We start from the raw sequence: 16069 nt of genomic DNA, 5'->3' as shown, positions 1-16069 counted from the left end.
AAATGCAACCACATGCTGATCCTTTAATTCCCTTTTGACACAGATGGATACTGTATCAACAATAGCACATATTCCACGGTTTGACTAACACACAACATTGCAGACAACCCAAGTTCTAGTGCAGTATGAATTTTGATACAGTATGTTTTCTATTCTAATACAGTAGTGTTGATTTTAGGACTCCTTAGGGGAAGGGTGTCACTGACAATATGTAACCTGTTTGGCCTAAAATAACTAATTATATATCTCAGCCAATGATTACTAGCCCCTAATTGTAATAAATCAATTAAGTAATTCATTCTCAAAACAGTTCAGTTTGTAAAGAAGCTGTTACCTGAATATATAGCAAAATTATGTGCAAGATAATGTATTCTGCAATGGTGCATAAAAATCATGGAGATCATGGGGCTTCATTCTCTCTTGCTAAGAAACTGAAATTCCATTTTGTTTTATTTTATTTGACACAGATAATAAAATCGCGAATGCTTGACAATATATTTCCAGGCTGACTACATATATGGGTATTTCCACAGTACACAGACTTTTGTCACTACCACAGACACACAGCTGGATAATCCAAAGGTGCAGTTTGTTTTCTAGATCAAATAACATTGCTTAAATTGCTGCTGCTTTAAAAATCTTGCTTCCCAGTATTTCCTTCCCTCCCCATAAACATTTCTCTTGTAACTGAAAAAAGATAATTTAGCAATGAATTGCAAACATATTGACCTGAATATGAGATCCTATGGCTTTTGTTTGCTGTTTCTAAAAAATTTCAAATTTGATTTTCATTAAATATAAAATGCATTCAGTATCTTGCAAAACCTGTTTGTTCACTGTATATATCTTAAATTCGCACCTGTGCACATCCAGTCCTTTCACGCTAGTGTTTTCATTTCAGCTTTCGCTCTGCATACCCCTTCTTGTTGATCATTTTATTGTAAATTTTATTTTTATATTTCCTTTCAGGCGCTGTTATCAACTATTGAATATTTTTCATTTACTTCACTTTCTGACCTGCATTATTTTAAACCACAGGTTACAGCCAAATTGTTCACACACACACACACACGCACACACACAGACAGAGGCACACACACACATACACACACACACACACTTCCTCAATCAAGCTCAGGAGAAGACCATTGGATCTCACGGGTAATGAGTGGTGCCCAATAAATAATTATTGGAAAGAAAAAGTTAAATATTCCCTGTTCAGATTATGATGTATGATAATAATTATGACAGTGTATTAAATATATGGCAGAGACTGAGAACAGCAAGTTTGATGGTAGCAACAAACTCCACAACCCCAGTAGTTTAAATGGTTCAGTTGTAAAGTTTGTGCACAGCTGCAATAATGTGGCCCACTGTACTGTACAATATGTGCACTGTTCCATGTTCATATCTGATATGAAATGTGTACTTATGCTGTTGTTGTTATTGTTAGGCAGTTTAACGCAATTTTTCAGCACAAGATAGGCTATTCATGGCGGCCAGTATTAATGGTGGAGGAAGAACCCGGGAAAACCCTGGAAAGAACCACCGACCCACAAGAAGCTACCGGCAAGCTTTCTCACATATCCACATTGGCTGAGACCGAGACTCGAACCCACGCAGACAGAGGTGAGATAGCAGTGATTGTACTGATGCAACAGATTGCATTCTGATAATATAAAGGATTATGTCATATTTCAAGCATATTGGTAATTCCATGGCTATATTAAAGTTTCAATCATGAAAAAAGACCATGAAATTTGAATATATCATGGAGTTAACTTCAGTAGGTAAGATGATGGGGAACGTGGTTGGGGTGATGTAGAGGAGCTTAAACGTGTAATGATTTAATATTACAGTCATGCATTAAGCTGAACAATTTATGGTGGTAGTGGAGAGAGAGAGGGGGGGTTATATGGCACAGTTATTATTTTATGTTGACAGTGGAGAGAGAGAAGTTATATGGCACAGCTGACATGGTATGTTGGCATTGGAGAGAGGGACGTTGCATGACATAATTGTTATGGTATGTTGGCATTGGAGAGAGGGACGTTGCATGACATAATTGTTATGGTATGGTGGCATTGGAGAGAGGGACGTTGCATGACATAATTGTTATGGTATGGTGGCAGTGGAGAGAGGGACGTTGCATGACATAATTGTTATGGTATGGTGGCATTGGAGAGAGAGAGGTTGCATGACATAATTGTTATGGTATGGTGGCAGTGGAGAGAGAGAGGTTGCATGACATAATTGTTATGGTATGGTGGCAATGGAGAGAGAGAGGTTGCATGACATAATTGTTATGGTATGGTGGCATTGGAGAGAGAGAGAGGTTGCATGACATAATTGTTATGGTATGGTGACAGTGGAGAGGGAGAGGTTGCATGACATAATTGTTATGGTATGGTGGCATTGGAGAGAGAGAGGTTGCATGACATAATTGTTATGGTATGGTGGCATTGGAGAGAGAGAGGTTGCATTACATAATTGTTATGGTATGGTGGCAGTGGAGAGAGAGAGGTTGCATGACATAATTGTTATGGTATGGTGGCAGTGGAGAGAGAGAGGTTGCATGACATAATTGTTATGGTATGGTGGCAGTGGAGAGAGAGAGGTTGCATGACATAATTGTTATGGTATGGTGGCAGTGGAGAAAGAGAGGTTATATGGCATAGCTGTTGGCAGTGGGGGGGGGGAGAGAGAGTTGACATGGCCTAACTATTATAGTATGTTATATTGGTAGTGGAGAGAGAGAGAGAGATATAAAGGTTTCATGGCATAGCTATTATGGTGTTGTTTTTTAGCATTGGAGAGAGAGACAGGTTTAATGGCAGTTGTAATCTTCATTGTTTTAGTACATAATTATTGTGATCTTTGTGTACAATATCATTGCTGTTTCAATGTTGTTATATTGAAAATGGAGGTAACATGGCAATTGAACTCTTCATTGCTAAGTTGCATCATTATTATGATCGTCCTTGTGTACCAGAGCACTGTGATAGTGAGTGTGTGTGTGTGTGTGTGTGATTTGGATTTTCAATGTAACTTTAAAAACCTTTTAGTCATATTGCTACAATGTCTGCAGTGTGGCAGTTTATGGTGACGTCTAGCACTGGGGCATCATGCCGCAGACATGTAGCATGATGTCCCACCCAGTCACTTATCCTGACACCAGGCCAATGAGTCCTAACACTAACCTCTTAATGCTGAGTGCCAAGCGAGGCAGCTGTTAGTATCATTTTTGTAAGTCTTTGGTATGACTTGGCTGGAGATCGAACCCGAGACCTTGCGCAATGGAGGTGGACGCTCTAACCACTAGGCCACTGGAGCAGTTCTGTGATAGTGTTGTTGTTGTTGTAGGGTTTAACGCCATTTTTCAGCACATGATAGGCTATACATGGCGGCCAGTATTAATGGTGGAGTAAGAACCTGGGAAAACCCTGGAAAGAACCACCGACCCACGAGAAGCTACTGGCATGCTTTCTCACATACCCACATTGGCTGAATCTGAGACTCGAACCTACACAGACAGAGGTGAGATGGCAGTGATCCGTAATGGAGAGCGCTTTAGACCACTTGGCCACTCAGGGCCCCTCTGTGATAGTGAAAGGTTATGTTCCATTTTGCCTCATGTTCACGGGCACTGTGACAGTGAAAGGTTATATTCCATTTTTACTCATGCACAATTGCACTGCTATATCAGTGACATGTTTAGGTATTATAGTTCTCTTGTACAAAAGTACAGCTATAATCAGTGACATGTTTAGGTATTATAGTTCTCTTGTACAAAGGTACAGCTATATCAGTGACATGTTTAGGTATTATAGTTCTCTTGTACAAAGGTACAGCTATAATCAGTGACATATTTAGGTATTATAGTTCTCTTGTACAAAGGTACAGCTATAATCAGTGACATGTTTAGGTATTATAGTTCTCTTGTACAAAGGTACAGCTATAATCAGTGACATGTTTAGGTATTATAGTTCTCTTGTACAAAGGTACAGCTATAATCAGTGACATGTTTAGGTATTATAGTTCTCTTGTACAAAGGTACAGCTATAATCAGTGACGTGTTTAGGTATTATAGTTCTCTTGTACAAAGGTACAGCTATAATCAGTGACATGTTTAGGTATTATAGTTCTCTTGTACAAAGGTACAGCTATAATCAGTAACACTTTTATGTATTATAGTTTTCTTGTACAGAAGTACTGCTATTTCAGTGACATGTTTATGTTTAATTGTACACTGACACAGCTATTTCATTGACAGGTTATATTCCATTGTTCCTCATGTATATGAGCACTGTTATTTCAGTGACAGGGTATATTCCAATGTTCCTCATGTATATGGGCACTATTATTTCAGTAACAGGGTATATTTCCTTGTTTCTCTTATACATGGGCACTGTTATTTCAGTGACAGTGTATGTTTCATTGTTCCTCATATACATAGGCACTGTTATTTCAGTGACAGAGTATATTCCCTTTTTCCTCATATACTTGGGCACTGTTATTTCAGTGACAGGGTATATTCCATTGTTCCTCATGTACATGGGTACTGCAACTATATTCCATTGTTCTACATATACAAGGGCACTGCTATCCTGGTTATATTCCATTGTCAATTAAAACCACTCAGTAAACAAATCTTTAATTTTTATAAGCACTGCACACCAAAAACCACATCGCTATGCAAAGTTATCAGTCATGCTAATTAAATATGACTATATATTGGGTTTATCATTTATGGTTCAATGTTCAGCTTTTATGATTGTTTGTTTAGCATTAAAATTTGTGCTTTGCTGTGTTGTACATACATTTATTTTTGTTTTGTTCACCATTTGTTTCCATGCTCATTGATCATTTGTGTAGTTCATTTTACCATTCATCTGTTCTTAACCATTACATTTGCATTTAAAAGAGGTGTAGAAGTATTTCAGGATTTGCATGAGGTAAGTTTTATTGTGGTGTCCATCTAGGCAGAAGCTCAGCATAGTACTGATATATGTATTTGACGTGTTGATCTGTCATACCATAGATTAAACTTAGTATATGTTTCTGTTTGTCCACCAACTAGATTAAAATCGATGTTAAAGTTTTTTTAAATAAACATAATCAGTAATGTTGTTTGTTTTTCAAGTACAGTTGGTCACAGAGTCATATTACTTGGTAATACATCTTGATATGTACATCATCAATTTTGCCAAACGCTTGAGATGGGTTTGACATGCAGGCCATGTTCAGTTTTGTGGTGGGCTTGACCTGCAGTCCATGGCCAGCATGGTGGAGGGTTTTACATGCTGACCATGGCAAGCTTGGGGTGGGCTTGAGATGAATGCCATAGGCCACTTGGGGTTGGGCTTGACTTACAGGCCCTAAGCCACTTGGAGTTGAGCTTGACCTGCAGTCCATGGCCAGCTTGGTGGAGGGTTTTACATGCTGACCATGGCAAGCTTGGGGTGGGCTTGACATGAATGCCATAGGCCACTTGGGGTTGGGCTTGACTTACAGGCCATAGGCCACTTGGGGTTGGGCTTGACTTACAGGCCATAGGCCAATTGGGGTTGGGCTTGACTTACAGGCCTTAAGCCACTTGGGGTTGGGCTTGACTTACAGGCCATAAGCCACTTGGGGTTGGGCTTGACTTACAGGCCATGGCCAGCTTGGTGGAAGGTTTTACATGCTGACCATGGCAAGCTTGGGGTACGCTTGACATGAATGCCATAAGCCACTTGTGGTTGGGCTTGACTTACAGGCCATAAGCCACTTGAGGTTGGGCTTGACTTACAGGCCATGGCCAGCTTGGTGGAAGGTTTTACATGCTGACCATGGCAAGCTTGGGGTAGGCTTGACATGAATGCCATAGGCCACTTGGGGTTGGGCTTGACTTACAGGCCATAAGCCGCTTGAGGTTGGGCTTGACTTACAGGCCATGGCCAGCTTGGTGGAAGGTTTTACATCATGTTATATATTATATTCATGTTCATTCTCTATTTTTCCCAGGAAAACCTTCAGACAGCAACACGTCGTCTGCTGCGAGAAAGTAAGACACATCCGTTGACCCTGCAGAGTGGTGGGAGATTTTCCACTCATGTCTTTTATCTCTTCACGGACCTCTTTGTACACTACCAGGTCAGACACTTCTTACTGCTTTTTCCTCTTTGTACACTACCAGGTCAGACACTTCTTACTGCTTTTTCCTCTTTGTACACTACCAGGTCAGACACTTCTTACTGCTTTTTCCTCTTTGTACACTACCAAGTCAAACACTTCTTACTGTTTTTTCCTTGTTTGAATTGTCAGGAGAGCTTATGGGATGGCGTTTTGTCCTTTTTGATGTGTCCATTAGCACAAGTTTGTTACAACTACTTCTCCAAAATCCAGTATGGCTGCCAAGGTGATTATCTTGAAAATCTTGTTAGCATTATTTGTCCTGATTAGATTGTTATAGCATTATTTGTCCTGATTAGATTATTATAGCATTATTTGTCCTGATTAGATTATTATAGCATTATTTGTCCTGATTAGATTGTTATAGCATTATTTGTCCTGATTAGATTGTTATAGCATTACTTGTCCTGATTAGATTGTTATAGCATTATTTGTCCTGATTAGATTGTTATAGCATTATTTGTCCTGATTAGATTGTTATAGCATTACTTGTCCTGATTAGATTGTTATAGCATTACTTGTCCTGATTAGATTGTTATAGCATTATTTGTCCTGATTAGATTGTTATAGCATTACTTGTCCTGATTAGATTATTATAGCATTATTTGTCCTGATTAGATTATTATAGCATTATTTGTCCTGATTAGATTGTTATAGCATTATTTGTCCTGATTAGATTGTTATAGCATTATTTGTCCTGATTAGATTGTTATAGCATTACTTGTCCTGATTAGATTATTATAGCATTACTTGTCCTGATTAGATTGTTATAGCATTACTTGTCCTGATTAGATTATTATAGCATTATTTGTCCTGATTAGATTGTTATAGCATTACTTGTCCTGATTAGATTGTTATAGCATTACTTGTCCTGATTAGATTGTTATAGCATTATTTGTCCTGATTAGATTGTTATAGCATTACTTGTCCTGATTAGATTGTTATAGCATTATTTGTCCTGATTAGATTGTTATAGCATTACTTGTCCTGATTAGATTGTTATAGCATTATTTGTCCTGATTAGATTGTTATAGCATTACTTGTCCTGATTAGATTGTTATAGCATTATTTGTCCTGATTAGATTGTTATAGCATTATTTGTCCTGATTAGATTGTTATAGCATTATTTGTCCTGATTAGATTATTATAGCATTATTTGTCCTGATTAGATTGTTATAGCATTATTTGTCCTGATTAGATTGTTATAGCATTATTTGTCCTGATTAGATTGTTATAGCATTACTTGTCCTGATTAGATTGTTATAGCATTACTTGTCCTGATTAGATTGTTATAGCATTACTTGTCCTGATTAGATTGTTATAGCATTACTTGTCCTGATTAGATTGTTATAGCATTACTTGTCCTGATTAGATTGTTATAGCATTACTTGTCCTGATTAGATTGTTATAGCATTACTTGTCCTGATTAGATTGTTATAGCATTATTTGTCCTGATTAGATTATTATAGCATTACTTGTCCTGATTAGATTGTTATAGCATTACTTGTCCTGATTAGATTGTTATAGCATTATTTGTCCTGATTAGATTGTTATAGCATTACTTGTCCTGATTAGATTATTATAGCATTATTTGTCCTGATTAGATTGTTATAGCATTACTTGTCCTGATTAGATTGTTATAGCATTATTTGTCCTGATTAGATTGTTATAGCATTACTTGTCCTGATTAGATTGTTATAGCATTACTTGTCCTGATTAGATTGTTATAGCATTATTTGTCCTGATTAGATTGTTATAGCATTACTTGTCCTGATTAGATTGTTATAGCATTATTTGTCCTGATTAGATTGTTATAGCATTATTTGTCCTGATTAGATTATTATAGCATTATTTGTCCTGATTAGATTGTTATAGCATTACTTGTCCTGATTAGATTGTTATAGCATTACTTGTCCTGATTAGATTGTTATAGCATTATTTGTCCTGATTAGATTGTTATAGCATTACTTGTCCTGATTAGATTATTATAGCATTATTTGTCCTGATTAGATTATTATAGCATTATTTGTCCTGATTAGATTGTTATAGCATTACTTGTCCTGATTAGATTATTATAGCATTATTTGTCCTGATTAGATTGTTATAGCATTACTTGTCCTGATTAGATTATTATAGCATTACTTGTCCTGATTAGATTGTTATAGCATTACTTGTCCTGATTAGATTATTATAGCATTATTTGTCCTGATTAGATTGTTATAGCATTACTTGTCCTGATTAGATTGTTATAGCATTATTTGTCCTGATTAGATTGTTATAGCATTATTTGTCCTGATTAGATTGTTATAGCATTATTTGTCCTGATTAGATTGTTATAGCATTACTTGTCCTGATTAGATTGTTATAGCATTACTTGTCCTGATTAGATTGTTATAGCATTACTTGTCCTGATTAGATTGTTATAGCATTACTTGTCCTGATTAGATTGTTATAGCATTATTTGTCCTGATTAGATTGTTATAGCATTATTTGTCCTGATTAGATTATTATAGCATTATTTGTCCTGATTAGATTGTTATAGCATTATTTGTCCTGATTAGATTATTATAGCATTACTTGTCCTGATTAGATTGTTATAGCATTATTTGTCCTGATTAGATTGTTATAGCATTACTTGTCCTGATTAGATTGTTATAGCATTATTTGTCCTGATTAGATTGTTATAGCATTACTTGTCCTGATTAGATTGTTATAGCATTATTTGTCCTGATTAGATTATTATAGCATTACTTGTCCTGATTAGATTGTTATAGCATTACTTGTCCTGATTAGATTGTTATAGCATTATTTGTCCTGATTAGATTGTTATAGCATTACTTGTCCTGATTAGATTGTTATAGCATTATTTGTCCTGATTAGATTGTTATAGCATTATTTGTCCTGATTAGATTGTTATAGCATTATTTGTCCTGATTAGATTGTTATAGCATTACTTGTCCTGATTAGATTGTTATAGCATTACTTGTCCTGATTAGATTGTTATAGCATTACTTGTCCTGATTAGATTGTTATAGCATTACTTGTCCTGATTAGATTATTATAGCATTATTTGTCCTGATTAGATTGTTATAGCATTATTTGTCCTGATTAGATTATTATAGCATTACTTGTCCTGATTAGATTGTTATAGCATTATTTGTCCTGATTAGATTGTTATAGCATTACTTGTCCTGATTAGATTGTTATAGCATTACTTGTCCTGATTAGATTGTTATAGCATTACTTGTCCTGATTAGATTGTTATAGCATTACTTGTCCTGATTAGATTGTTATAGCATTACTTGTCCTGATTAGATTGTTATAGCATTATTTGTCCTGATTAGATTATTATAGCATTATTTGTCCTGATTAGATTGTTATAGCATTACTTGTCCTGATTAGATTGTTATAGCATTATTTGTCCTGATTAGATTGTTATAGCATTATTTGTCCTGATTAGATTGTTATAGCATTACTTGTCCTGATTAGATTGTTATAGCATTACTTGTCCTGATTAGATTGTTATAGCATTATTTGTCCTGATTAGATTATTATAGCATTACTTGTCCTGATTAGATTGTTATAGCATTACTTGTCCTGATTAGATTGTTATAGCATTACTTGTCCTGATTAGATTGTTATAGCATTATTTGTCCTGATTAGATTGTTATAGCATTATTTGTCCTGATTAGATTGTTATAGCATTACTTGTCCTGATTAGATTGTTATAGCATTACTTGTCCTGATTAGATTGTTATAGCATTATTTGTCCTGATTAGATTGTTATAGCATTATTTGTCCTGATTAGATTGTTATAGCATTACTTGTCCTGATTAGATTGTTATAGCATTATTTGTCCTGATTAGATTGTTATAGCATTATTTGTCCTGATTAGATTATTATAGCATTACTTGTCCTGATTAGATTGTTATAGCATTACTTGTCCTGATTAGATTGTTATAGCATTACTTGTCCTGATTAGATTGTTATAGCATTATTTGTCCTGATTAGATTGTTATAGCATTATTTGTCCTGATTAGATTGTTATAGCATTACTTGTCCTGATTAGATTGTTATAGCATTACTTGTCCTGATTAGATTGTTATAGCATTATTTGTCCTGATTAGATTGTTATAGCATTACTTGTCCTGATTAGATTATTATAGCATTATTTGTCCTGATTAGATTGTTATAGCATTATTTGTCCTGATTAGATTATTATAGCATTATTTGTCCTGATTAGATTGTTATAGCATTACTTGTCCTGATTAGATTGTTATAGCATTACTTGTCCTGATTAGATTGTTATAGCATTATTTGTCCTGATTAGATTGTTATAGCATTACTTGTCCTGATTAGATTATTATAGCATTATTTGTCCTGATTAGATTGTTATAGCATTATTTGTCCTGATTAGATTATTATAGCATTATTTGTCCTGATTAGATTATTATAGCATTACTTGTCCTGATTAGATTGTTATAGCATTACTTGTCCTGATTAGATTGTTATAGCATTACTTGTCCTGATTAGATTGTTATAGCATTATTTGTCCTGATTAGATTGTTATAGCATTACTTGTCCTGATTAGATTGTTATAGCATTACTTGTCCTGATTAGATTATTATAGCATTATTTGTCCTGATTAGATTGTTATAGCATTATTTGTCCTGATTAGATTATTATAGCATTACTTGTCCTGATTAGATTGTTATAGCATTACTTGTCCTGATTAGATTGTTATAGCATTATTTGTCCTGATTAGATTATTATAGCATTATTTGTCCTGATTAGATTATTATAGCATTATTTGTCCTGATTAGATTATTATAGCATTACTTGTCCTGATTAGATTGTTATAGCATTACTTGTCCTGATTAGATTGTTATAGCATTACTTGTCCTGATTAGATTGTTATAGCATTATTTGTCCTGATTAGATTATTATAGCATTATTTGTCCTGATTAGATTGTTATAGCATTACTTGTCCTGATTAGATTATTATAGCATTACTTGTCCTGATTAGATTGTTATAGCATTACTTGTCCTGATTAGATTGTTATAGCATTACTTGTCCTGATTAGATTGTTATAGCATTATTTGTCCTGATTAGATTGTTATAGCATTACTTGTCCTGATTAGATTGTTATAGCATTACTTGTCCTGATTAGATTGTTATAGCATTATTTGTCCTGATTAGATTATTATAGCATTATTTGTCCTGATTAGATTGTTATAGCATTATTTGTCCTGATTAGATTGTTATAGCATTATTTGTCCTGATTAGATTGTTATAGCATTATTTGTCCTGATTAGATTGTTATAGCATTACTTGTCCTGATTAGATTGTTATAGCATTACTTGTCCTGATTAGATTGTTATAACATTACTTGTCCTGATTAGATTGTTATAGCATTATTTGTCCTGATTAGATTATTATAGCATTATTTGTCCTGATTAGATTATTATAGCATTATTTGTCCTGATTAGATTGTTATAGCATTACTTGTCCTGATTAGATTGTTATAGCATTACTTGTCCTGATTAGATTATTATAGCATTATTTGTCCTGATTAGATTGTTATAGCATTATTTGTCCTGATTAGATTGTTATAGCATTACTTGTCCTGATTAGATTATTATAGCATTACTTGTCCTGATTAGATTGTTATAGCATTATTTGTCCTGATTAGATTGTTATAGCATTACTTGTCCTGATTAGATTGTTATAGCATTACTTGTCCTGATTAGATTGTTATAGCATTACTTGTCCTGATTAGATTGTTATAGCATTACTTGTCCTGATTAGATTGTTATAGCATTACTTGTCCTGATTAGATTGTTAAAGCATTATTTGTCCTGATTAGATTGTTATAGCATTACTTGTCCTGATTAGATTGTTATAGCATTACTTGTCCTGATTAGATTGTTATAGCATTATTTGTCCTGATTAGATTATTATAGCATTATTTGTCCTGATTAGATTGTTATAGCATTACTTGTCCTGATTAGATTGTTATAGCATTACTTGTCCTGATTAGATTGTTATAGCATTACTTGTCCTGATTAGATTGTTATAGCATTATTTGTCCTGATTAGATTGTTATAGCATTATTTGTCCTGATTAGATTATTATAGCATTACTTGTCCTGATTAGATTGTTATAGCATTACTTGTCCTGATTAGATTGTTATAGCATTATTTGTCCTGATTAGATTGTTATAGCATTATTTGTCCTGATTAGATTGTTATAGCATTATTTGTCCTGATTAGATTGTTATAGCATTACTTGTCCTGATTAGATTGTTATAGCATTATTTGTCCTGATTAGATTATTATAGCATTACTTGTCCTGATTAGATTGTTATAGCATTACTTGTCCTGATTAGATTGTTATAGCATTATTTGTCCTGATTAGATTATTATAGCATTATTTGTCCTGATTAGATTATTATAGCATTACTTGTCCTGATTAGATTGTTATAGCATTACTTGTCCTGATTAGATTGTTATAGCATTATTTGTCCTGATTAGATTGTTATAGCATTACTTGTCCTGATTAGATTGTTATAGCATTACTTGTCCTGATTAGATTGTTATAGCATTATTTGTCCTGATTAGATTATTATAGCATTACTTGTCCTGATTAGATTGTTATAGCATTACTTGTCCTGATTAGATTATTATAGCATTATTTGTCCTGATTAGATTGTTATAGCATTACTTGTCCTGATTAGATTATTATAGCATTACTTCTCCTGATTAGATTGTTATAGCATTATTTGTCCTGATTAGATTGTTATAGCATTACTTGTCCGGATTAGATTGTTATAGCATTACTTGTCCTGATTAGATTGTTATAGCATTATTTGTCCTGATTAGATTATTATAGCATTACTTGTCCTGATTAGATTGTTATAGCATTACTTGTCCTGATTAGATTATTATAGCATTATTTGTCCTGATTAGATTGTTATAGCATTACTTGTCCTGATTAGATTATTATAGCATTACTTCTCCTGATTAGATTGTTATAGCATTATTTGTCCTGATTAGATTGTTATAGCATTACTTGTCCGGATTAGATTGTTATAGCATTATTTGTCCTGATTAGATTGTTATAGCATTACTTGTCCTGATTAGATTGTTATAGCATTACTTGTCCTGATTAGATTGTTATAGCATTATTTGTCCTGATTAGATTATTATAGCATTATTTGTCCTGATTAGATTGTTATAGCATTACTTGTCCTGATTAGATTGTTATAGCATTATTCGTCCTGATTAGATTGTTATAGCATTACTTGTCCTGATTAGATTGTTATAGCATTATTTGTCCTGATTAGATTATTATAGCATTACTTGTCCTGATTAGATTATTATAGCATTACTTGTCCTGATTAGATTATTATAGCATTATTTGTCCTGATTAGATTATTATAGCATTATTTGTCCTGATTAGATTGTTATAGCATTATTTGTCCTGATTAGATTGTTATAGCATTATTTGTCCTGATTAGATTATTATAGCATTACTTGTCCTGATTAGATTATTATAGCATTATTTGTCCTGATTAGATTATTATAGCATTACTTGTCCTGATTAGATTGTTATAGCATTACTTGTCCTGATTAGATTGTTATAGCATTACTTGTCCTGATTAGATTATTATAGCATTACTTGTCCTGATTAGATTGTTATAGCATTATTTGTCCTGATTAGATTGTTATAGCATTACTTGTCCTGATTAGATTGTTATAGCATTACTTGTCCTGATTAGATTGTTATAGCATTATTTGTCCTGATTAGATTGTTATAGCATTACTTGTCCTGATTAGATTATTATAGCATTACTTGTCCTGATTAGATTGTTATAGCATTACTTGTCCTGATTAGATTGTTATAGCATTACTTGTCCTGATTAGATTGTTATAGCATTACTTGTCCTGATTAGATTATTATAGCATTACTTGTCCTGATTAGATTGTTATAGCATTACTTGTCCTGATTAGATTGTTATAGCATTATTTGTCCTGATTAGATTGTTATAGCATTACTTGTCCTGATTAGATTGTTATAGCATTACTTGTCCTGATTAGATTGTTATAGCATTACTTGTCCTGATTAGATTGTTATAGCATTATTTGTCCTGATTAGATTATTATAGCATTACTTGTCCTGATTTGATTATTATAGCATTACTTGTCCTGATTAGATTGTTATAGCATTACTTGTCCTGATTAGATTGTTATAGCATTACTTGTCCTGATTAGATTGTTATAGCATTACTTGTCCTGATTAGATTGTTATAGCATTACTTGTCCTGATTAGATTGTTATAGCATTACTTGTCCTGATTAGATTGTTATAGCATTATTTGTCCTGATTAGATTGTTATAGCATTATTTGTCCTGATTAGATTGTTATAGCATTACTTGTCCTGATTAGATTATTATAGCATTACTTGTCCTGATTAGATTATTATAGCATTATTTGTCCTGATTAGATTGTTATAGCATTATTTGTCCTGATTAGATTGTTATAGCATTACTTGTCCTGATTAGATTATTATAGCATTATTTGTCCTGATTAGATTATTATAGCATTACTTGTCCTGATTAGATTGTTATAGCATTATTTGTCCTGATTAGATTGTTATAGCATTACTTGTCCTGATTAGATTATTATAGCATTACTTGTCCTGATTAGATTGTTATAGCATTACTTGTCCTGATTAGATTGTTATAGCATTATTTGTCCTGATTAGATTGTTATAGCATTATTTGTCCTGATTAGATTGTTATAGCATTATTTGTCCTGATTAGATTATTATAGCATTATTTGTCCTGATTAGATTGTTATAGCATTACTTGTCCTGATTAGATTGTTATAGCATTATTCGTCCTGATTAGATTGTTATAGCATTACTTGTCCTGATTAGATTGTTATAGCATTACTTGTCCTGATTAGATTGTTATAGCATTATTTGTCCTGATTAGATTGTTATAGCATTACTTGTCCTGATTAGATTGTTATAGCATTACTTGTCCTGATTAGATTGTTATAGCATTATTTGTCCTGATTAGATTGTTATAGCATTACTTGTCCTGATTAGATTATTATAGCATTACTTGTCCTGATTAGATTATTATAGCATTACTTGTCCTGATTAGATTGTTATAGCATTACTTGTCCTGATTAGATTGTTATAGCATTACTTGTCCTGATTAGATTGTTATAGCATTACTTGTCCTGATTAGATTGTTATAGCATTACTTGTCCTGATTAGATTATTATAGCATTACTTGTCCTGATTAGATTGTTATAGCATTACTTGTCCTGATTAGATTGTTATAGCATTATTTGTCCTGATTAGATTATTATAGCATTATTTGTCCTGATTAGATTATTATAGCATTACTTGTCCTGATTAGATTATTATAGCATTATTTGTCCTGATTAGATTGTTATAGCATTATTTGTCCTGATTAGATTGTTATAGCATTACTTGTCCTGATTAGATTATTATAGCATTATTTGTCCTGATTAGATTGTTATAGCATTATTTGTCCTGATTAGATTGTTATAGCATTATTTGTCCTGATTAGATTGTTATAGCATTACTTGTCCTGATTAGATTATTATAGCATTACTTGTCCTGATTAGATTGTTATAGCATTATTTGTCCTGATTAGATTGTTATAGCATTATTTGTCCTGATTAGATTGTTATAGCATTACTTGTCCTGATTAGATTATTATAGCATTATTTGTCCTGATTAGATTGTTATAGCATTATTTGTCCTGATTAGATTGTTATAGCATTATTTGTCCTGATTAGATTGTTATAGCATTACTTGTCCTGATTAGATTGTTATAGCATTACTTGTCCTGAT

General features: G+C 33.2%; 1 protein-coding gene across 2 annotated transcripts in view; it reads left to right on the top strand.

Annotated features, from left to right (window-relative positions):
* LOC149791097 (alsin-like) overlaps positions 1-16069 on the top strand; it is a 239562-nt gene that overhangs the window by 99801 nt on the left and 123692 nt on the right. The window contains exons 15-16 of one of the 2 annotated variants that reach the window (XM_089973013.1): positions 505-582; positions 6007-6135. In XM_089973013.1, the coding sequence (XP_089829139.1) occupies positions 505-582; positions 6007-6135 (207 nt within the window). The remainder of the gene's footprint in view (positions 1-504; positions 583-6006; positions 6136-16069) is intronic. The other variant, XM_089973014.1, reaches the window with a different exon arrangement.

The sequence above is a fragment of the Sinohyriopsis cumingii genome, chromosome 10 (genome assembly GCF_028554795.1).
Source record: "Sinohyriopsis cumingii isolate HCF-2022 chromosome 10, ASM2855479v2, whole genome shotgun sequence".
Lineage (NCBI taxonomy): Eukaryota > Metazoa > Mollusca > Bivalvia > Unionida > Unionidae > Sinohyriopsis > Sinohyriopsis cumingii.
The sequence above is the reverse complement of the archived record's forward strand: the minus strand, read 5'-3'. Positions and strand labels throughout refer to the sequence as shown.